This window comes from Cenococcum geophilum (assembly GCF_001692895.1).
Source record: "Cenococcum geophilum 1.58 unplaced genomic scaffold K441scaffold_16, whole genome shotgun sequence".
Lineage (NCBI taxonomy): Eukaryota > Fungi > Ascomycota > Dothideomycetes > Gloniales > Gloniaceae > Cenococcum > Cenococcum geophilum.
This window is the reverse complement of record NW_027137574.1, coordinates 444,787-468,429: the sequence shown is the minus strand read 5'-3', so window position 1 is coordinate 468,429 and position 23,643 is coordinate 444,787. Positions and strand designations below refer to the sequence as shown.

Below are 23,643 nucleotides of genomic sequence, written 5' to 3'. Positions count from 1 at the left end.
AATTCAAGATCATTGCTCATCTATAGAAAACCAGAGTTATTATACGAGCCGCAAGTATCGTCCTACGGTCACAAGTTCCTCTATTAAAAATGACACATGCACTTCAGGAAACACCAACACGCGTATTACTCCATAAATCTTCACTGTTTACTCAAAATCCCCCATACACGCTCATAGTCCGCCCATGAGATTCGGCAGATTTGCTCTGAACTTCTGCGAAAACTCCACACAGATGCTCTGTTGATACCACTCATGGCGCGCGTTGTGGTCGCTGACTAGGTTGTGCGCAAGCTCGTGGCAATAGGTTAAATACCAGGAATCCAGGCCCCTGAGCCGGCCTGCTTTGGTATTCCACCCCTCCAAGTGGAGCTCCGTAAACCAAGCAAGGTTGAAGAAGAGAGCACCGCCCAAATTGAAAGCGACGGTGTTGGACCGGTTATCCAGGAAAATGTTGATGGCTGCCGGATTGACTTCAAAGATATTTGTGAGTTGCATGATTACAGGCAAGAAGGCTTGCAACGATTCATGGATATCATTTGGCGTCTCCGTTTGGAATTTTCCAAAGTATACGTCAATATTAAGACCCTGGTAAGGAATTGTGAAGGCTTTAGTGATGTTCTCTGCCTGCACATCACTGCAGTAGCCGCCTTTGTCCAATTCTGTAGCATCAACATGATGTTTCGACTTGATGGCTTGCATATTCGTGGGCCTGCATTCCTTGATGGCATTCTGGATGTTCGTGTTAGTGGCTTGGATATCCTTTGTGATCTGAGGTGGATCTGTTGCTGAGGAAGTTCGATTGGGTTCACTAAGACCTAGGCTCTTCGCAAACTTGTTGAAGAGACCCTTATTAACCGAGCGGCGTCTGCCTAGAGGTCCAGTATGCTCCGGCGGCTCAGGACTACCAAATGCTCCGGGCATTTTCTCAGCTTGATCTGGCGAGCTCGGTCTTGGTTCCTGGTCATTGGTGATGCCCTGCTTCTTTTCTTCTACTCTCCGGGAATTTTCCTCAAATTCTTTCTCCAATTGGCTCTGCTGCGCTATGCGAGCCTCGTACTCACGTTTGCGGAGAATTCTTTCAACGTTGATACCTTTTTCCTGGAGTCTTCGAAGCGACTCTGTGAGAATTCGTTCTAGTGCAATGACATCGTTCTGCTTGGGGCGTTTGATCAAAAGCATAACCAATTCCCGGCTAACATCGTACTTGTCGTAATTGGGTACAATGTACAGAACATGGCCGCCTTGGCGCACCTTATGCACAAGAGCCGACCTTTGCTGCGAAAAGGCGACTGCATGTCGCTGGAGGGAGAAACGAACAGAGACATCCGACACTAGCTGTACAGAAAGATGGCTGCTTAACCATTTGGTGTCATGCCGGATCACGTTGGCTGAAGTATCTCTTTCGTATTCGTGAAGGAAGAGTCTTGTCCTCTCAAGAATCTCTTTTCGGAGTTTCTTCGCCGGCTCCTGGTGTCGTAGTAGATTGCCGACTCGGCGATCAGTTTTCACGAGGTCTGTCAATTTCTTAGCGCCGAATCGCTCATAGAACTTCTCCAGCACCTCTTCCTGAGGCGTAGCGACTACGAAGTCTCGGAATTTGGAGAAGTAGTATATGTCATCAACGATGATGACTTCCTCCCCTGTATTTAATGACCACTCTCTCTGTGTCACACCCTCATCTTCAAAAATATCATCTTCTATGAGCTCTGCTTTCTCGTTCTCGCCCTTGATGTCCTTATAGCCGAGCAAGATCCGAGACTTGCTAAGCGTTTCTGCAAACTGTTTATCTACCCATAGGCTGTTTCCTTGCTCGGCAAGCTTTCTCAAGAGATCCAGATATTTCTCTTGTCCCATCGTCTTCAGGAATCTCGAAGGGTTTTGAGCTAGCATATTGGCAAGCTCGAAACTGCTAGGTTCATGCTTGGCTCCGACTTTTAGCAAGAAGGATGTAGCCTCTGGGCCATATTGCACGTAGTCGAGCATGCCGCGGTATTCCTGATCACGACCTAAAAAGACTGAATCAGGAGGATCGTAATGATGTATCCGCAGCTCAGACGGTCCTGTCTGTCTCCGACGCGGGTCTTCGAAGCCGGCCTGGGGCGGTTGTAGATAATATTTCCTGAAGATTGGTACTATTTTTGCTGCGCTTAGGTCATTCGCCAAAGTCCTATTTTGATCAAGGTCGCTGGCGCGACTACACATATATGCGAACTTTATCTCAGCTTCCGGTTTGCTGGTAGGAGGTTGCTTAATCAGTCTCTGAACGCAGTCTTTGATTGGTGGATCTTTTTGAAGACCAAACTTGTCCGCATGCGGCCGGATATCAGCTCGAAGTATTGCGTAGCCTAAGCATGAGGCGTTTTCATTCACAAAGCACTGAAAGGGGGCGACTAAGGCAGGGAAATCCACCTGTTCCGTTGGAAGGTATGACACTGTGAGAGAGTATAGCCTTTCCTTGTCCTTTTCGTACCCGTTTTTGAAATAATTTTGTAGGTAATACTCCATGCAAATGTCATATAGCCTGCGATTGTTTGACTCTCCAGCGTGTTGCAAGAGTGCTACAATTCTTAAAGCCGAGGGATGTTCCATAAGTCCTAGAGTCAACAAGAGCTTCCCTTCTCGCGTGGTGAGCCGAAATTCAAATGGCAGTTTGATCTGATTTAGTCCTAGAGCAATGATGGAATGGCTCGGTGCGTACAGGTCTGCTGCCTTAAAAAGTTGCCCTGGTTTGACCGAGGACCCTTCTCCGGGAAGGAACGGAGTTTGTCGGAGACGCTCAATATCCTTCCGCGGTATTTCTTCCATGACAGAAGCGAAATAGCGGATAAGTTCTACATGACTCCATGGTATCTTCCCAGTCTCTCGATCTACGTCTCGGGCGTTCATTCGTTCGAATACAACCGAGAGTTCTATGGTCCTACGAACCCCTAGAGCTTGAAGGAACTTTTCTTTCGAGCTGGGAAATTGCTTGACAACAGGTAAATCATCAAACAGCTTGACTGTCGGGAAATACGATTCTTCTGGACGTGTCATTCCCATCTTTGTTGGCAGAATACTATGCGGAGACAGTAGATTGCACACTGCTTCCTTCGAAGAAGAGTCAATTTGGTCCCAGCTCTTCGCGACTAGACCGAGAACTTGCATTGCGAATTTCTCTGAAGAAATAAACTTTTCGAGATGTGGGCCATTCGTTAGAAATCGAAGCCAAGTGACTATTGAGAGCTCCTGCCAGCCAAACATTTGGAGCTCCTTCGGTGGTATCGGTTTCGTGAACTTGAAAGGAATGGTCGTAGAAGGAATTGGCATCGTCGGAGAGATTTTTGAGACGTTGATGTAGGAATCAATATCAACAAGCTGTAAAATCGTGCCATGCGAGTCTCCATCCGGGCCTTCACTAATCGCAGCGACGGTGACGCCGAAAAGTGTATGAACACCTTTAGGATCTAGTTCCTCAGAGGTTAGCTTGTTGCCACACCATCTCATAAACTCCATAAGCTCCGTTTCATTCAAAGCCCGGGATTCAAGACCCTTCCTTATATCTTCCATGGTCATATCCAAAATGAAGCCTCGGTTATGAAGATTTACCATGAAAGATACAGCGCCATTTGCAAGCTCCTGTGGGACCATTGGAACTTCGCCCAAAAATCTCAAGGTTTCCGCGGGCATGCGGACCAGCTTGCTAGGGATGATTCCTTTGGACGACAAAATATCGATGGAGCGCTCCTTGGAGCAACTCCAGAAAGCTTCCTCAATTCTCTCTCCCACTAAACTTGAGGGAGCAGACGGTTTGGAGGTGTACTGCTGGAAGATATAGATAGCCTGGGGAATCAGAGCTGATATTGCTGTCGTCTCAACCTTGGCTCTGAGTTCTGCGATATCCGACATGTACGAAATTCGACACGCCAAGCCAGCAACTCTCAGAAGCTCCGCGTTCCATGTACTGATGTATCGAGCATTCATGTCAATGTTTTCTCGTTCTACAGTCGGGATGAGTGATGGTGCAGAGACGTGCGCGAGAAATCCAGTGGTTTGAGCCGTCGGAAATCCGATGAAAATCCTGCCAGCCTTGGTAGGGAGAATGTCGGAGAAGATTTTTGCGGAAAGTTGAGAGGTAGGACCAGAGCCTGTTGACAAGGATGTTGAATTCTCATGAAAGGGAGAAGTTAGTAAGGCGATTTTCGTCTTCCGTGGCGGTGATTTCTTCGTTGCTCGTTCAATCTCGACGGCGAAACCGCGTTCCACTTTCGTATTGACATCCACTGTACAGACTTGGAGGAAGATTGACCCCTTAGATTCACCGGAGATATCATCCCCATACGATACGGGTTTTTCAATGACTGGCGCTTGCCTAGTGACCTTCGTATTTGTCTGTGCAGATGAAGCAGCCGAAAATCTTGAGAAGAAACTTTTCAGCGAAGTACCGGCATTTTTAATCTCTTCTGGAACGATCTCCGCAACGCTCTTCGCCGGAACCTGGGCAGTCGCAATGACGTTGCTCCAAACAGCATCGATTTGGGAACTCTGGCGGGTAATTTGTGCAACTCGCATAAGGCCTCCATCGGTTTCTGCCTTCAGTCCTGCTGGGATCCTTATTTCCGTGGGTGGAGATATCTTTTTCCCAAAAGTCGCAACTCTGTGGTCGTCGAGATGGAGTTCAATAGATTGTAACCCCACAAAGGTTAGACTGGTTGACAGAAACTGACATAGGGAAGGAATATTAGGTATTGGAGGCGGATTATATGATGCGGACGATGGATTTGCTTGTCTGTATTCTAGGAAAAATGTTGTGTCGGATGATGCTTGTTCCGAGGAAAGAACTGCGACTTTGGTAGACAAGGTGTTACCTTTCCAATAAAACGCCATGGTTCTATCACCAGAGACAACAAACGGCTCGTTACAGTCCGAAAAGACGCTATAGAAACCTACTCCAAAAGCGCCAATCTTTGTTTCATCAGGGTTGCCGTCAGCGATGCTCTTCAACCTGCTCCAGTCTGCGCCCGTGAAAGGCTGTCCATTGTTGGAAACAGTCAGTCGCCTCAGGGTGTGATGTTGAATGATATGTTTTAGAAGAAAATATTTGTCAGAGGTTTGCGGTGCTGGAATCGTTGTTGATGGATCCGTCTCGTATCTGATAATTACAGTACTTGCCCCAGCGTCCGAAGCATTCTGGATAAGTTCTCGTAAAGTAGTATGCTCACTTGAGTAACGGGCTAGAACTTTGTCTATTAGAGCTCTGGTGTTGACGGTAACTTCGCTGTCTTTGCCATCGTTCATAGTCTGATTGCGCAACCGCGCAAAATCGATAGAGCCCATAGCGGATGCGAAGAGTTGCTACCAGCTACGGGTATTCTAAACAGTTTAGAGAAGGAGCATCAAAAGGGTACGCTCTAGGAATAGAAATTTGAAGTGCTTCTGCTGACGTACGATGGCGGTAGCCTTGAGTGATGTTGCCACAAGTAGAATCTAGCCTAAAGAAGAGTTGCTGAAGAAGAAAGAACTAGAGAAGCTCTAGAGGAACGCCATTAAATGCAGAGATAATAAAAGAAAAACATGTATTCTAGCTGCAGAGTGAATTAGTCGGCTGGAGGTTGTTGTGGTCTTGATTATAGTTTGAGAGCGGCTGAACGTTAACGTGAATCGCGGTTTCGCGCTAGTCTAGTAGGGGTTTGGCCATATCGTGCACGGTCCCACATCGCACGGTATGAATATAATTTATTAAACAGTAGGTTAAGCTTTATATAAAGTAAAAATAGAAATAATTTAAAAAAATAAAAGTTATTCCATATATAGTTGTATTTTATATGTAATACTAAATACTTTTTAAAATACGTATAATTTAATACTTATAATAGTTCTTAAGTTCCCATGCGCAGTCAAGGCGCAATAAAAACGTGGCCCGTGCGCGAACACCAGAATATTTAGCAAATGCCTCCACCATAGAAACAATTATATTACTACAATAGATCGCAAACGTATTTCTAATGATGCAGATCTTATGCAACCCCCCGGTCGCGTCGCTATAATAGAGGGAAAGGATATATGTAAGGCACCGTGCACGAGGTAGGACCATGCACGAGATGGCCCTAACGTCTAATAGAACAAGACACTGTCTGGTCGTGACCAGCCATTTTTTTCCCGGTCTCAGGGGAGCCCACAGACGCTTTACCACTAGAATTAAATACCAAACTTGAAAGAAGAATATCTTATTCGTCTGCTTAGAAAATAATATAAATCACTATTTATAATCGTGTCTCGGAATAATGTTAATACAAGGCACGGACCTCGCCTGCCATCCCACAGGAGCGGAGTCTCAACACCAGTGAACCTTCATCGCGATATTCACGCTGTCATGCCTCTGACCATCAGGCAGGATTTCGGACTTCGGAGTATGAACTTATCGAGCGCAGCCTCATCATAACGAGAAAGTTTACAGCCCTCTACCCCTCACATTTCCCGATGTGGTCATGGCAATCGATTCTCTATCCCCCATTGCGCCTGCGCGCATTCGGGCTCTTCTCTTGCCAGTGGGGCGGATTAAGCGCTCAAGCTTTATGAATTTTGTGGATCTTCTACAGCCAGAATGCATGATTCGACTTGGTGACATAAGTCCAGATCCCCGACCAAATAGGAGTATGATATTTCCCGCCGTAATATTTTGCCCAAGTTCCTCTTCGCGCTTACGCTGATCACCGCATAGACATGTTCTCTCCACTAGCCTTTCCTGATGGTACTCTTCTTTATGAGCTTTCAACCTCTTTGCCTCCGCCTTCTCAGCTTGCATTGTCACCTTTTGAGCAGTTCAGAGAACCGCTTGTGGTAATAGGTATCGCGGATGCTAAAGAGTATGACTGGCTACCCGGTGCCTCTGAAAATGGGGGTAATTATTCCAAAGGCGATGGTGGAGCATCTCAGGACCCTAGTCTGGATCCAAGTGAGCTCAAGGAAGCCATTAACGACCTCCGCGAACAGTTTCCCCGGGTTTATCTCCACAGTCTTCTGGTTTTTGACTGCTCTTGTCTATCACTTCATCCATCGCTTCCTGAGGAGACCATCCTTGTTCCTCCCGTGGCACAACTGAAAACCACAACGATGAAGACATATATGTGCGACCTAACGGCTATATTGCTGGCTGAGATGACCACGTTAGCAAGGTCTCTTCAAGGCTTGCCAACCATACAGTCGCCCACCACTCCGCATGGAGGAATTTCTGATAGCGGTTCAAACTGGACTACTTCGAACTCCATTGGGGGGCAAGCTGTTCGCAGAAATTCTCAGACACCTGGAGATTCGCGTTCAGCATCACCAGCAACTGGTGCACAGAGCAGCCACTACCGCATGTCAATGCCTGCGCAGCTGCCTTCGACGTCTTCAACTGCAACAAGCATTCAAGATGAGTCCAGATCAGCATCGCCAGCGACGACAGGAACTCGGACACCCCCGGCAACAACCTTTGACGAGATACCTGGAGTTAATCCATCGAATGCTCTTGCCCGGACGAATAGTTCTGCTTCCAGGTCAAACACAAGCATCGCAAGAGATCCAAACTTGGACAGGGTATCTGTTCATGGCTTTGGCTCGGGCGGTGTAAGTGAACGGGCCCGAAATAAAGGCCGAGGACGGGTAGGGATAGTAATCGGCACTTTGTATATGTGTGCTGGCAGGTGGCAAGATGCTATTAGAGAACTTGTGGAGAGTGCTATGCGGGCTCGTACAGCTAGTGACCATCTTTGGCACGCAAAAGGGCTCGAAAACATCATGGTTTGTTTGCTACTCTTTGCATGGTCTGGTATGGACTTTCAGGTAAGAAATCTCAAAGTGTCCTATAGCTCAAAGATATTCCTTGCCTTTGAGCTTTGGCTGTGAGAGAGAGGTAGTCGTCATTGCGGAAGTGCTGACTTTCATGCGCTCTTTAGATCCCTCAGATATGCTACCCCATTCCCGAAAAGTTCCCAATTCCTAAATCCCCTCAGCATACTCCTTCAAATAGCGTGGCGGATGTTTCCACTCTTCCAAAGCCTTCAAGCAACATCATTTCTCTACAAAATCTCAATTCTTTACTTCCAGATCTTATCAACATGATCCTGAGCATCTATGTTCGAGCCGCGAACTTCCCTGGAGAAGGATCACCTCCGCTAGCGTATTCCGAGTGCATCATCCGATTTTCAAAACTGCTCGCCGCTATGAATCTTTCCGGCGGTGCTTTAAACGACGCCGCACTTCAATATCTTGTTCGCGGCACTCCCATTATGCCGAAGCCGAACTTGTCAATACCAAGGCTTACGATCAGTCCAACAAGGAACGAGATAGCCAGTATACTATTTCGAGCACTACCATCACCAACAGAAGCAGCAAGTATGACTGCTGTTGATCGTGTCATGATACTTGCAGGCATAGCATCCGTACTTGGCTCTTTGGGGCTTCAAAGAAAGAAAGCAATCATCATGAAAGAGTCCATCAACGCCTTGATTCCAGGCCTCGTTCAAGCCCGGAAAGTTGGCGCAGCGGAGATGGGCGTCCATCCTGCGGCGGGCTTAGCTGCGCTTAATATAGTTAGCGGAGGATCCAGTGGTGCTGGTGCTCTTAATCTAGGAGATGGAGAAGTCGAAAATGGTATTGATACTTTCCTGAATCTGTTAAGCCGAGTCTACGGGATTCCAGACTCTTGGAGTAAGTCTTCGAACATAAATAGTCATTTTAATGGGGCGAAAACAAATGGCGTCGTCAACCCAACCCCTCCTGAAAGCAACATCGACAGGTTGGATGGGATCTTTTTGGAGGGAATTCTGAAACAGTCCTCTCTAAGGTCTTTCGGGAGCCTCAACTTGAAGCTAGACCTCCTCAGAACATGCATCAGCTTCTGCGAAGCGCTGCCTGACTTTCAGGGACTCCTTCATTTTACCGCAACTTTATTGAGGATTGCAGGCCCTGGTACTGCTCCTGGCTCTAACAGCACAGAAGTGTTCGTTTCGCTAGCAAGAGAGGAGCAAATTCGTCTTGCTACAAACATCTCCCGTACAGTCGGTACCGCCAACAAACTTGGGTTACAGAATTTTGAAACTGAGTACTGGGACGATTTTTTGATCCGTGGGCTGTACGCAATAGATGCAGCTCGTCCGCGATTGCTCACCCGCCATCACCAGTCCGACCTCACCAGCACATCTTCGACGAAAGAGGGGCCATTCATCCACAATCCTTTTCTTAAACAGCCTGATACAGATATCGCAGAGAAAGTAATCGTAGCCAATGAGGAGTATGGGTTTGTTGTGGCGTTGCAAAATCCATATGACTTCGAAGTTGAGATTGAATTGCTAAAACTCGCTGGCGAGGGTGTTGAGTTTAATTCACTTCAGCGGTCATTATTACTTGGCCCATATCGAACGCAGAAGTTCTCGTTAGCTGGGACTGCACGTACTCCAGGAATTTTACGCATCACAGGATGTGTTGTCAAAATAAAAGGATGTCGAGAACGTACATTTCCCATCTTTGCCGACCCATGGAGTCCGGAACCAGGAATGAGGATGAAAAGAATTGGACTCCAGGCTTCTTTAGGCCTCCCATGGAGTCCGGAACCAGGAATGAGGATGAAAAGAATTGGACTCCAGGCTTCTTTAGGCCTCCCATGGAGTCCGGAACCAGGAATGAGGATGAAAAGAATTGGACTCCAGGCTTCTTTAGGCCTCCCTTCGTCTCGTCCTGTATCCGGCATATCAACATCATCTCAGGCTAAGGAAACGATGTATTCTCAACACCCTATTCCGACGATGCTTACAATGACTGTCATTCCTGAACAGCCTCTGGTCATCGTGTCCAGTGTCTCCCTTCCTCAATCAGCTCTTATGATTCTTGAAGGCGAGAAAAAAAGGTTCTCTATAACTCTTGAAAATACTTCACACACAACCTCTGTCGACTTCCTGCATGTGTCTTTCCAAGACTCTGCAACTACGGCCATCCAAGCAGCTATGACCAACAAAGACCTACCACCGGCAGAGCTGCACGAGCTTGAAATCCAACTCGCCCATTATCCAACGTTTCAATGGCGTAAATCAGGCGGTGGCCGGACTATCGAGATCAAGCCTGGTGAAAAGGCTTCTTTTGAGATTGAAGTTGTGGGGAGACTCCGTCTAACAGACGGCATCATTCAATTTGACTATGCGAGCTTAGGGAAACCGCGTAACGAGACTGAAGACCGATTTTTCACAAGGCAATTGTCGGTACCTATCTCAGTTACCGTCAACGCTAGTATTCAGCTTCATCGCATTGATGTCGCTCCGTTCTCCCATGACTTTGCGTGGCTAAATCAGCAACGGCATTCCTCAGAGGCGACTTCGAACCCGAATACACCGGTTTCAACAAGGTCCCGATCCAATTCGGCCGAGAGAGGTGATAATCGCTTCAAGGCACTTCTTAACCGAGTTGGCCTGCGAGGTGGTGGCAGTGAGCATTGCATGCTACTTTTAGATCTCAGGAATGCATGGCCGAATCCACTGTCTATCTCCATCCAGGTGCGCGAAACCTCCGTCAGAGATGAAACGCCCGAAGACAAGTGGCGTAGAGCATACACAGTTCACGAGGTTATTCAGCCCGGCCATGTCAACCGTATCGTAGTTCTCCTTCCTAAGATGTATTTGAAGGATCCGTATGTCGCTGTTCCTTCACTTAATCCAGCGAATCAGCGGCAATTCGTCGTCAGCGCAAGCCAAATTTCCCCTGAAGCCGAAAGGGCCGGCAGAGAAGTATTTTGGTATCGCGAAGAGTTGCTTGAGCAAATACACGGCTCCTGGAAGGAGGAAGGTAATGGTCGACAAGGCGACATTGAGCTCCGAGGCGTTAGACTATCTTCCAGGATGGTCGAGGCAATGAAACTTGACGAAGTTACGATTGAAATGAGTATCTTGCCAGATTATGAAGAGTCAGGGGAAAGCGTACGCCAAATTGGGCGCTCTAAATTCGAAGTATCGGTCGATGAATTCTTGACAATGAAGACCAAAGTCCACAACCGCTCCGAATCCTTTATTGACCCGTTATTACGACTACAACCCAGTCTTTCCAATTTACCGCACAATACAGCCTTGGATCTAGACAAAAGGCTTTCATGGACAGGAGTCCTGCAGCGAAAACTTCCTTTATTAGCGCCAGGCCAAACCGTCGAGTCAGAGCTTGGGATTGTTGCCTTATGTAGCGGTATATTCGAGGTCGGCGCAACTCTAGAAGAAATTCGGCTTTGGAACAAAGAAAAGGAAGGCCAAGATGGAAGTAGAGCACGTAGCGACACTAACTTTCTTCAAGGTCATCTGCTGGGGAATGTTGGGTTGCGGACATGGCATGCAAAGGAGTCGTGTTGGATAGTTGCAAAACGCCGCGGCGTGGACTGAGAGTTTCGACCAATATGATCTCAGGATTCTGGAATGTCTTTTGAACTGGGACCTGCAATCGATGTGATTAGCGAGAGAGGCCACGACTACCCGGCGCGGGGGTGAATGGAAGGGCCGGTTAGCCTTAATCTTCATTAAACCCTTTTACGCTCACTAGTGCCACACCACAGTTTACGAATTGAGGAAGATAATTTGGTCATACTCGCCGCAACCTATTCTCTTCGTATCCTGCCCAACACCCTTGCACAACAATGCCCTTACCATCCCTTGCGTCCTACGGTTATCGATAAGATCCAGCCCAATAGAACCAATCGGATTAAGTTGGGATAGAGAGGGCGTGACGAACCGCTTTAGCTTTCACCGCACTTGTCAATACCAGGCCGTTACTCAAGAATTACTAGAGCTCGGGATACTACCATTGTTGCATTACTATTTCACGCTGTGACGAAAACTGCAGGCGTGAACTTGGCAATTGCACGACTTCAAGACACTCGCGGCACCCTTAGGGCATAAACTTTGCTGAGTGTCTCTCAAAAGATCAAGTCTCACAAGAGCCATGGTTTGGACCATCTCACTTTGTTCCCACTAAAAATTCTACGTCATAGCCCAATTTCCTGCGGTGTCGTTGGTCCTTCTGGCACCGGATGCCACATCCCTTGTTTCAAGAACGTATTGAAGGGAATCGCTGCAGTCGATATGAGATTTTTCAGCTATCGTAGGGGACATATTACCCTCAGTCTTCTGCCACGCACAAACCATTTCCTCCTTTGATCTCAACCCTACCACCTTGCGCGACTTCTACTATTACGAGTATGTCCCGTCTCACTGTCTGGCTTAAATTTAAATCGCTAGGTCTGACCGACTAACCATTTACCAACCCAAGCCTCCTTGCTTTCCCGGACTGTATAGCTGGCGCCGTTGACGGCCTACCTCATACTGTGGCCTACCCGATATGCCTGTGCTCGTCTGCATTGTTGCCCTCCGCTTCCTAGACGCCAATCGCTGAGGCCTACTGCTCGCAAGCCGCGGGTGGCTTCGTTGTTATTCCTCAGGCGACACCGAAATTATCAACGTCTTCGAGGTAAACCACTAGCGCAAGTGCAACGAAGCGTTCTATGATGACCACAGGAGTTAGTGGTACGGGTCTGACGACGATTCCGATAATAGTGAGTAGTTTGAGTGCTAGTTTGGTGCTAGTGGCGGTGCCGGGCCTTCTGCGACATCGTCTACATCCTCGATCACCTCTGCCTTCTCTCCGGCACACCCTTACGGCTTCTCAGCTGGTGTGATGGCTGGCATTGCTATTGGGGTTGCCATTGCTGTAATAGCAGCATTTTTCGTCTGCATTGTCTTTGCATTCAGGTATTCCGCGCGGAAAAAGAGTGAAAAGAAGCCTGAAGGGAGTGAGAGGCCGCCAACTGACTATGAGATACATCGGCTTTTCAATAGATTCAATATGCAAAGAGATCTACGGCACAATAGGAGGGCTTAAGAGATTGAGATTGGAGTCAAATTGGGTGTTTTGGAATATAGGACAAACTACGAGTCGTGTATTTTGAAGTGCTGCCGATACCTGCGTCTTTTGCGCGAGGACTACTCAGGGCCACGATGAATTTAATAGTAATAAAGAAGACTTTGACATATCATGCTATGACAGCAAATGAACACATGGAGTTTGATAAAGCAGTTAGTGGATGACTCCTCAGAGCAAAGATTTGCTGGGACTGGCTGTCATGTTAGTGCAATGAATCTGCTAAATTAACTACCTTTGTACAGGGGTCTTCGAGGAAGTCTGACGTTTTATGGGCGTACATGCTCTAAGCTTGGTAATTCTTTACCTCAGCAAGCTCAGACGCGATTCCGTTGGTGCGGAGTCAATCGGCCCGCAAGCGAATGACTAACCACGTTCGTGGTAAACCACCAGAATCATGTCTGAGGGACATTTCCAAGGTTTATTACGTTTTCCGACTTTTTTTACAACTTTCCCTATATAAATTAATGAATCGCTCAACCACGACGGGTTAAAATACTACTAAAAGTTCATCGATTAGAGAGGTAACCCAATATTCTATGAATATTGAGTCTAAATTAACCCACAACTGCCCAAAGTCAAGATCATTTTCGCCAAAAAAAAAACCCGTTATTAAGGATTGTAGAAACAGCTATCCCTTAACACGTCAGGGTCCTCATAGTAAGTGGTCCGTGCGGAGCTCCGTTTTCAAAACAACGCGTATATCTATATAGAATTCAAGCATCAATTATACCACTACCATGCCTTCTAATCGTGCTAAAATTGATGTAGACCTTGTTCAGAAGACTTGATATACCGTTCCCCTAAATAAGACGGCGAAAATAGCTCCCCCCAAACCCTGGCCGTTGCTCGAATTCGAACCTCTTCATATTAACAATTAGGACGACCATGGCTCACCAAACCTCCCTTCTAACGTTAATATACACAATCTTTTCGAGTTATTTAGACTATCCTTTACGGATAAGATTATGGATAAGCTTATAGAGTGGATAAATAAGCCCGTGGAGCTCTATCCGCTAGACAAGGAAGCAGGATACCTACGCACATGGCAGCCAATGTATACTCTACGCGTAATTCGGAATGCTTATTCATATAGGAATTACTATAGAGCCGGCTATTAAAGACTACTAGAAGGATTTAAACACACATGGCAGCCTCATATTTCTGAGTACGGGCACCGAATTTAGCTGATCTGATTGGTCGATCTTTATCGATAACCTGAGGACCCGAATTAACGTGTTAAGGGATAACGTTGCAATAGGTATACATATAGTGCCTAAAAATTAATTTAACTATATTTCTAAGATAATAGCTGCTATAGGGGTATAGATTAATTTCGTTGAAAAAGGTAACTGCTCTATACAAAAAGTCTGGAAAAGTCCCTCAGACCATAGAATCAGCTTTCTGACAAAAAAGGTTAGCGATATCCGCTTGCGGATATACAAGGGGGTAACACGAATTGCTCAGACGCCCCCCCTGCTAGTATGGTATACAAAATAACCTAGCCCTGCTATATTACTTGGGGCTCGATTATTTTTCTCCATACTAGCAGGGGGGGCGTCTGAGGCATTGATGTTACCCCCTTGTACGTATGTCCGCTAATTGATTCTACGGTCTGAGCTTGCTGAGGTAAGGTAATTCTCGCGACGATAGATCTTCCGGAGAACGGCTCCCCTGTTCCGAGCCTCGGTCTCCGATGTCTATCTGTCAAGGTGAACGTGCTTCTGAAGATATTGAAGAGGAAATATATCAACCCATGAGCGCGTAGGCGCACGGCGAGCAATCTCCCATTCTTCCCACCATGTCAGCCCTTCAGAAATTACCTCGTATAGCGGGTATCGTCGGCGTGGGCGCCTCAGCTGCCGCGCTGGCAACCCAGCCTGCAATTCGAGCATATATATCGCGAACTCTAGGGCTTCAGGCCCCGGGAGGAACATGGCGGGCTCTGGCTCTGCTGCTTGCGCTCCTCAACCTGAAGAACCTACCCTTTGTGTGGCATGTCAGTTGTCCTATCAAGCGCCACGTCCATCTCGCAACCCCACCATACGAGATGAGAAATGAAGCACTACGACAGCTAATACTCACTAGATCCGCCTCTTCCGCGCCCTGGTCTACCAGCTCTACCTTCAACCGACCCCGATCCCTCCATCTGCCCTCTTCGAGCCTATCATAACTTCGACCCGCACTCCAATCGCCGAATGCGACTACAACCTGCACAAGTCGAACTCCACCTATTTCTCTGATATCGATATATCACGCACGCACCTCGTGATCGCGCTGATGCGCACCGGCATCAAGCGTGCCGCCCAAGCCAAGCGCCAGAAAACCCATGTGCCGGAAGGGCCAGAGGCGGTGCACGAGGGCAGCCATTTAGTTGCGCTAGGCGCGGTGAGCTGCCATTTTCGCAGGGAGATCGCGCCATATGAGAAGTTTGAGATCTGGACGAGGCTGCTGTGCTGGGACCGGAAGTGGATGTATCTGGTGAGCCATCTGGTGAAGTCGGAGGTCGTGAAGCCGGCGCATTATACGCTGCAGCCGTGGAGGCGAGGGAAGAAGGGGACGGAGAATGGTAATGGGAACATTAATGGGAAGGAGATGGATGACGAGGCTCGGAGGGAGAAGCTGAAGAAGGCGGTGTTTGCGAGCAGCATTGCGAAGTATGTGGTTAAGAAGGGACGGTTGACAATTTCGCCTGAGCAGGTGCTTATGAGGGCGGATATGCTACCGCCGAAGCCTGAGAATTGGGGAGAGCAGGCCGGTGGCTCTATACCGAAGAACGGGACGTCTTTGGAGACTGTTGAGGATGCGGTGCTTCCTGCAGTGAACGGGTCGGAATGGACATGGGACAAGATTGAGGCAGAGAGACTTAGAGGTCTGCGATTCACAGAGATGTTTGCGGGGTTAGATGGTCTACACGAAGAGTTTGATGGTGGTAAGAATGGTGCACTGGGGGAGTTTGCGGATTTGCTCTGGTAAGAGGTCTAGATACCCCTAGAGTATAGACTCTGAAGACCTTCTGGAATATCCCTTTCACTGGATCTCCTTTGTATTTGGAGCATCACTCCCAAAATGTAATGGATAATCACTAGTTTCAAAGCTGACACGATGTTTTCTCCATTTCCTAGCCAATCTTAACAATTCATTTGGCGTCTGTGCATGAGTAATACTAATAAGGGTTGCTAAAGAATTATATAAAAAAGGCAGTGAAAAGAGCATTCTGCATACCAAAATGATTCACCATTATTATTACAGACTGTTATGAGGATCGGACGTTAGTGTCAAGGCAGATATAGATGTCAACCGATAAAATATTTGGCTTCGCCAGAGGGACCGGTCTTTTTGAGCCAATTGGGCGATCGACAATAGATTATATCGAGTAGAGTTACAGCTTCCAAGTATCAATAGCTGAAACATCTCAAATTCATTAGTGATTCCTAGATTCCTAAGGCTGCTTTTTCACACTAGATACGGCTCAGATCTCAGAGACGGAGTGAAGAAGATCGCCATTTGCAGTCTAGCGACTAAAATTAGAGGGTTTTGGGATTCAGCCTCGCACCAACGACTTCCCATAGGCACCGGCTATCTGGCAGGCTGGCATTCCTTCCGCATACTTTCGGCTCTATGTTTATCGGCGCATTTCAATATACTTGCGGAGCTTGAGTTCGCTGGTCATGACATAATACCACTTTTATCGAATTTAGTTGTTATAAGCGTTGGTTGGACCCAAGAGCCCAGTTGTCTGCTGCCTTTACTCCGCCCACCAGCCTTTCGGATCGTTTTGCACTTTCATACTTCATCCCGGTTCTTCGAATCGTTTTGGGTCGCAGGTTTAGGTACTAGTAATATCGAAACTAAAAAAAAAACCTAGTAAAAGTAGGATACCTTTCAGTTTCTCTTTTCATCGAGCTCTCCTTGGAATAGTTATCCGGTCAGAGCATTGTGTCTCTGGGCATATGCTGTCTAGCTCGCCAAAACTACCATCAGCCCTCTTCAAAGCAAAATTTTGCCAATGAGGTTCAAATATGCCGCTAACATATTTCTAGATAACTACTACGCCTTTATCATGACAGCCCCAGCTGCGACGTCGGATTCTGGGAATCCCGATATGGCCCTCATCAACGAGCTCTATGAAGAAATTTCACGAAACCCGCCAGCTATCGAAGCCCGTAAACTGCTCGTTGAGCAATTTGCCGCAGTGGGATGGCTTGAGGCTGCCGGTGATGCTGTCAAGGAGTTGAAGCAACTCGCTCCTCAGGACCCTGATGTCAAAACTTGGGTTCTCACATTCTGCAAGCCTGAAGAGACGTCTCGAAAAGCTGCTTCCAAAGCTCCTGCCCAGCCTCCTACAACGTTACCGGACGATCTAGACTCTGCGAGACAAGAGCTAGCACAGGGCTATAAAGCTCTGCGCAATCGTGCCAAGACCTTGCTAGTCGAGATGCTCCACTTGCGGAGTTTACAAAACCAGAAAGGCATCCCCGACTCCTACCAAACCGAGCTATCTTCATCGAAAAATATCCCAGATCTAACAGCTATTGTGGATGGTCATATGAGCACAGTGGTTCGAGCTCGACCACCAGGTAATGCCCGCGCAGTTGCCAAAACCATGCAGACGAAACCGGCCCAGGCTGTTGAGATCGCTCTAGCCAGCCTCGAAGACGCCGCCCGCTGGTTACGAGCACCGAACGGAAAGCCTTCCTCAATAGATAATGATGGTGTGCGTGAGGCTTTGGTCAAGCGTGTACGCGCTTTGGCTGCCGCTCTACCCGAAAAGCTGCAGGAGCATCCTGAGACGGCACTAATGCATTTCGAACACGAATTCTTACAACGTACTTATGTCAATGATGAGACTATGTTAGGCGATCGAATTTCCGATATACCGAGAGCAAATTTTTGGGTCACTGAAGACGGCTATGCTTGGGATATGGAAGAGTTGGCGCAAGCCATCACGAGCAATAGTGGGGTAATGAGGAATCCACTTAGTCGACAAATGTTCACTCCAAGGGATATTCGCGCGATTGTGCAGCATCCAATGGGGAGGCAATTAGCCGCCTTGCAGGTTGAACAGAACCAGATGTCGAAAGGCGTACGGCCCCAAACAATCGAACATCTCGAGAAATTAGCTACTACTCTGCTAGCCGACCAGAGCAGCGACCAACTACCAAGTCGCCACGCTATTGATGAGTTCATGGCATACTGTGCTACTTGTGAGTTAACTCCCATGCATTCAGTTAATTGATTAGGCTAACTGCTTGCAGTGCCTGAGGTAGAACAAAACGCTTTAAATGGTCTACGGTGTCCAGCGAAGGACAGCCACACCAGTCAGCCTTACGACACTACGATTGGTGAGGCTGTGCGCGACGCCAAGGGAAACCTTGTCTGCTTTCATAAGACGGGCGACTTTATCAAACAAGCTGCACAACATCTTCGTCAAAATATAGGCGCACCTCCTCCATCCGCACAGGACGATAAGTGCGTGGTTATGTAATATCGTGAAAGCAAGTCTAGGGCTTGCCGGATATAGAATTACGATTATGATAACGAATGACGACCGAAGCCACATACCTGCAAGCCGTCTACCTTTGCATAATTTGTATGCAATATGTACCGTATGATTGGAACACGTTCTCACGTGTCTGCGCCAATATATGGAGGGCCTGAAACAGAGGCTTTGGCATGCATATGCCGAGACCATTTTTCGCGAAAAGTTGACTTTGGAAACGGAAATGGTTTGGCTTGGTCTCCATTGTGCTGCCTGAAGATAGTGGCGCCCATATACTAATTTCCCATTGGTCGTAGAGCTGAATCGTTGCGGCCTCATACGAATATTACTGCCTGGGGTCTTGGCGAGGCATACTTTGCCGAACCCCCATCCTGGGAGCTCAAGTCTTTCGTATTCACATAATATTTTTTTGAGAAGACTTAGGTACCTTAGAATTGCGCTTGGCCAGTTACTTTATCTTCCATCGTCTTAGCTTAGTCTTTGTGTAGCGGCGAAGCCCCGCACAGCCTTGCACAGCCTTGTCTGGCCTTTTGCAAAAGCCTAATCATATTCCAAAAACGCCCCAGGAGCCTTCCAGTATTGCTGTACACTCTCTTTAACTTTGAGTTATCCTATGCCACAGGTCGTTTTTCAGAAGGGGCACCTCTTAGCTGTGTAGTCCCTCTAATCTTCACCAACCCCTGCGCATCCAGTTTATCTCCGTCAAGATCCTTAACACCGGTATTATATCTCTAAGGTATGCCATAACTCAACAAACTTGAAACAAAATAGAACTATTGACCAAACATTATCAGTTGCTCTTTGGAGACTACGCAGAATCTTGCTGCTCGTTGCGTATTGATCCTAAATCTCGACCCGCCACGGCTAGTGGAGGCTAGATTGTCAAGATAATTCATTTCAGCTTGTGTGCTGAACCCTAGAGAGTACTTACTTCGCCGGACTAGGGCCTTGAAAGCATTTTGTTCCAGCCACTCGCTTTTCCCCAAGCCTGTTTACCTGACCTACCCGTTCTCTCGAACATCAACTGTCTAGTTCCGAAAACATACGAAAGCTCCACACAAATAGCATTTCGGTTGATGGAAGATTTCGGCAAAGTCGTGTTGCAATATAGGGTTTTTGCCCACCCTACTCAACTCCTCCATCCACAAGTAACTCGGCAAAACTGGTCGTATGGTCAATTGCATGCAAGCCAAAGAAAATGGTTTATTTTGGGAAGCGTAAAAGCGATGGTTGGCATAAACAAATTGATGTCACTGCTGCGACCGAGCGTCCTACCAGTGGAAACTTTCCTTGGGATCAGTTGCGAGCGCACACAGATCTATATCTAAAGAAGAAAGGCAAGCTCACCTCAGCAGAGCGTGACCATAGACTCTCAGTCTTAATACACAGCCATGACACAAAAGATATCGCAATAGCAGCTTGCGCTCATGCAATGTCGCCCCAAGCTATACGAGCGGCGCTAAATGTTGCCCTAAATGTAGCACCCGGTACATACTACGGCCTCTATTCCTACTTGCAAGCCTTTGTGGCAGCTAATCACTGCAATCCAACTGCGATTACAGAGCTCGAGGCAAAATGGGCTCGAGCTTTGATGCCTTACTCAACACCAGGAGTGGCAGCACCCAGCCGTTGCCTTGAAGGAGTTGTCAGAATTTTGACGGCTAGACAGTTGACCAGCTTAGAAATGGTCCCAGACTTTCACGCCCTGGCACGCCGAGCCTGTAAGGATTTCGCTGCACAACTAGAAGGACTAAAGGTGAAGAGCCAATGGATAGCTGCTTATGCGGCAGCTTCATGGCTTCCGAATCTCTTAGGGACTACCGCGAGTCCAAGAATCGAGGGGCTGCTGGATGCTGAATTCTTGAGTTGGAGGGTCTGGGCTGCATGGCGACCCAATTTGAACCGTTTGCGTCTTCTGGAAGGTCTTCCGGGTGAACGACGAGCGGTGTTACCGGACATTCTTTCTCTAGAGGGACCAGACTTTTTGCAAAGCCGCCAAGCGACTTTACGTGAGGGACTAATTGCTCGAAATTCTAACACGCCCATATCTACGGTTCGGGTTCGCGGCCTAGCAATCGAAGTTAAGACTGGTACTGCGAGCGAACTACAACAAATGCTAGACCTTCTCTTGGACGCATTAGAAAATGCCTGTCGGGCTGGCAATGAGTCTGTGGCCTTATTCGTCCACTTTTGTATTGGCAAGACGGTCAACCAGGAAGCATTGCAGATAATGGAGGGAAACAATCGTATTGCTGACCCTTCAGTCACCGCCGCAGTTTTACAGTTGCATGCCGCGAGGGGTGCACTGGGGAGTATGCATGCAGATGCAATGATGCGGCTGTTTCCAGCCTTGGGCGATACTCGTGGTGAACTTTTACGTGAGGTCCTTGGCCCCTATCTTCTCAACGGGGTCCAAAACTGTGTGCAAGAAATGCAAGACACGCTTCATAAGCAGCTTAATGCTAGCGGGCCTTGGACTGATATACAATTGAAGTTACAGAAGTTTGGAAAAGCTCTGCAGGAAACACCATGGCTACAACCGCTGCTTGACGCCCCTTTACGCGCCCTTCTCTACAGTTGGCCTTCTTTGGAAACTATAAAGTTATTAAAATCAATACGGACTGCCGTACAGAACACGACTTCCGGGGCCGCCTCTGCCTCTTCATTGAACAGCATTATTGACATGTACTGCATGGACCGACTTATTAAGCGTGGAACTATCGAAGTGCCTTCAGCGCGCCTTATTGATGCTCTGATCTATCTGTGGCGTCAAGCGTCTGACCCTGATCGTCGTGCTCTCGCCCTGTTTGTCGCTCGAGGGGGGATAAACTCAGATCTTCGTTGTCGTTGTCTACGCCAACTTCCTCTCTTGGCTGATGATTTTGTACGCAACTTCCGAAAGATCATGGAGGGTTACACTAAGGAAGGAGATGCTTCTTGCGTCGAGCTCACTCGAATTTTAGCCACTACTGCCTTCATTGATGCTGTCGATTGCTGGCGCCCTGTCCTCTACCGCATGATCGAACAGCGAACGGAAACTTTGATCGACTATACATTGTCAAATCTTACAGCACAAGCATGGCTTCAATGGCTTTGGGATCTCAGTACTATATTCGGGGATCTAATGCCCTCATCGTTACCATCCTCGCCGGCAGTCCTGCAGCCGGGCCTGCAAATCTGGAGCCAACAACTTGCCGAATATGTGCCTACTATCACGCGGTTAGAGGCTTTGCTAGGCTCTGGGCCGGCGTTACAATGCATTTTGCTAGGCGGCGAAGGTCCCTGGATCGAAGACCTTATCCAAATCCTTGATCTTCTCACAGAACATCACAATCGGCCATATGAGCGGATAATGCAAGTGATAGCCGGCCTTCTTTCACGCGACGGCAGTGATGCCAAGGAGGTTTGCGAAGCCCTGTCATTGATCACTGCAACAACGCCTGAAGGCACTGATGCCTGTAAACGGTGCTTAGAAATATACCAAAAGACATCAAAGATTGTTTCGGAAGCGCTGGTAATAGGCTGGATACAGGCCTCTGGTATGACTGAACGAGACCGTACCGCTCTGAAAGCTGTTGCAGGGGTGCTTGATTTACAGATTGAAGAAGATGGTGATTTACCTATGGCAAAACTAGAAGCTGCCGCTGATCATCTCGATTTCAGAGCTCGCGATATTCTTGCGGAAGCACGGCGTCTAGAGAGTTTACGGATGGCTTTGAAGAGTAAAGATCCTAAAGGCACATCTGCTTTAATGGCGAGCCTCGGCATTCAAGATTCATACTCGCCACTTGATGAAGAGCTTGACAGCTTGCCACCAGAACTTAGTGACTTAATTGAGAAATACAGTGAGGAGGAAGTGGAAATGAGCTTCCCATTGAGGCACCTAACGGGCCTGCAACGAACTGCTATGGGCACTGGCACTGCCCAGACAGTTCTTATGCGCCTCGTCATCAGTGACTATACGTCTCAAGGCGAGATGCCTCCTGCATTCTGCATTCATCTTGACAACGAGCCGAACGCGCCAAGCGGTGGCGAGGAACATTACTATTGGCCTGTATTCAAAGATTCCGGCGAGCCAGATGTCCCTCATTGCCATGNACGGGGCAGCCGTATCACATGGCAATTATCTCGCATTGTTTCGAGACATCTCCGAAAAGGATTTACGTCTCTCAACGATGTTCACAAATTCGTTACTGCAAGAATTAATGACTTAGCCCATAGCTGTCTAGTCTGCGGCGCAAAGCATGGAAGTCGAGGAGCCAGTCTACAGCGTCCGACAGTCTGCCATAATGCAGCCTGTAGCAAGATCTGGAATCGTGTCGCTCTCGACGTTCGACTGACTGAAATCCGAACCGACCCTGGTGTTGTAGATCTACTGCTAACAGGCATTTTCGCAGCTGCTCAAGCTAACAGGCTTGACTTACTCCCGGGGTGTCCCATCAGAAGTACACCGACAATCGTCCAAGCACTCAACAATTTGCCCGCGATATCTGTCCTCCAAACGATGGATGATATATCCGTCGCTCTTGAAAACGCTGGCCCGACTGCAGCCCAGCTCGTCAACTGGGCTTGTAGCAGCTACCGCGGCTTTCTAGCCTCTACATCTGGCATACTGCACATTCCTGGCCTGCCAGGGGCTCGGCAATTCGTCCTCACGAACGCCGCACCAGAACAAGAAGCCGCGTTCACATCTAAGGTCGGCCGGCAAAACACAAGCGTGCTCTTCCATGGTACGTCAATCGACCGCTTGCCCGCGATTCTATGCCAAGGTCTGCGCATCTGCAGCGGGACGTCCCTCCAACGCACCGGAGCCGCGCATGGAAACGGAATATACACGGCCACGGAGCCATTGACGTCTTTCTCTTACTCTCCGGCCATCGCTAGTTGGCCTGCAAGCACGTTCCACAATATGAGGCTTTTACTGGGCTGCGAGCTCGTGGGAAATGGTAACCCTGTGACGGGAGGAATCCATGTGATTAAGGATCCAGGTGTCCTGATGGTTAGGTATATTTTTCTGTTTCCGATGACTGCTGCAGCGCCACAGGCTATGCATATCACGCCGGCGATGGTTAGCGCGTTTGCGGGGTTGAGGTCCGGAGCGTTGTAAGTGTGGTAATCTGTGGGAAAAGTTATGGGTGTGAATATGAGCAGGGTTGGTAATAAGCAAGCCAGCAAGCTGGAATTATCTCGTGCCCAGACCACCTACGGAGCTATACTAGTTTTGATCAACGCACGTC

General features: G+C 48.0%; 5 protein-coding genes across 5 annotated transcripts; 4 read left to right on the top strand and 1 right to left on the bottom strand.

Annotated features, from left to right (window-relative positions):
* Window positions 1-911: 911 nt before the first annotated feature.
* K441DRAFT_658225 (uncharacterized protein) lies at window positions 912-5,591 on the bottom strand (the record flags this gene model as incomplete). The annotated part of the gene is made up of 1 exon (XM_067648304.1): window positions 912-5,591. A coding segment is annotated over exon 1 (4,402 nt), but the record flags the coding sequence as incomplete, so codon positions are not given.
* A 738-nt stretch (window positions 5,592-6,329) lies between these two features.
* On the top strand, window positions 6,330-11,372 carry K441DRAFT_608876 (hypercellular protein-like protein HypA; the record flags this gene model as incomplete). The annotated part of the gene is made up of 4 exons (XM_067645488.1): window positions 6,330-6,630; window positions 6,698-7,800; window positions 7,914-9,498; window positions 9,613-11,372. The coding sequence occupies exons 1-4, from the start codon at window positions 6,465-6,467 to the stop codon at window positions 11,370-11,372; spliced, it is 4,614 nt and encodes a 1,537-aa protein (XP_067505026.1). The 5' UTR covers window positions 6,330-6,464.
* A 3,229-nt stretch (window positions 11,373-14,601) lies between these two features.
* Window positions 14,602-16,135, top strand: K441DRAFT_658223 (uncharacterized protein). Its single transcript, XM_067648303.1, has 2 exons — window positions 14,602-14,902; window positions 14,992-16,135. The coding sequence occupies exons 1-2, from the start codon at window positions 14,705-14,707 to the stop codon at window positions 15,877-15,879; spliced, it is 1,086 nt and encodes a 361-aa protein (XP_067505025.1). The 5' UTR covers window positions 14,602-14,704; the 3' UTR covers window positions 15,880-16,135.
* Window positions 16,136-16,966: 831 nt separating this feature from the next.
* Window positions 16,967-18,391, top strand: K441DRAFT_676444 (uncharacterized protein; the record flags this gene model as incomplete). The annotated part of the gene is made up of 2 exons (XM_067650954.1): window positions 16,967-18,110; window positions 18,162-18,391. 2 exons carry the CDS (start codon window positions 16,967-16,969, stop codon window positions 18,389-18,391), a joined length of 1,374 nt encoding a protein of 457 aa, XP_067505024.1.
* A 1,170-nt stretch (window positions 18,392-19,561) lies between these two features.
* K441DRAFT_704870 (uncharacterized protein) lies at window positions 19,562-20,427 on the top strand (the record flags this gene model as incomplete). The annotated part of the gene is made up of 2 exons (XM_067653557.1): window positions 19,562-20,310; window positions 20,399-20,427. The coding sequence occupies exons 1-2, from the start codon at window positions 19,605-19,607 to the stop codon at window positions 20,425-20,427; spliced, it is 735 nt and encodes a 244-aa protein (XP_067505023.1). The 5' UTR covers window positions 19,562-19,604.
* Between the last annotated feature and the right edge of the window lie 3,216 nt (window positions 20,428-23,643).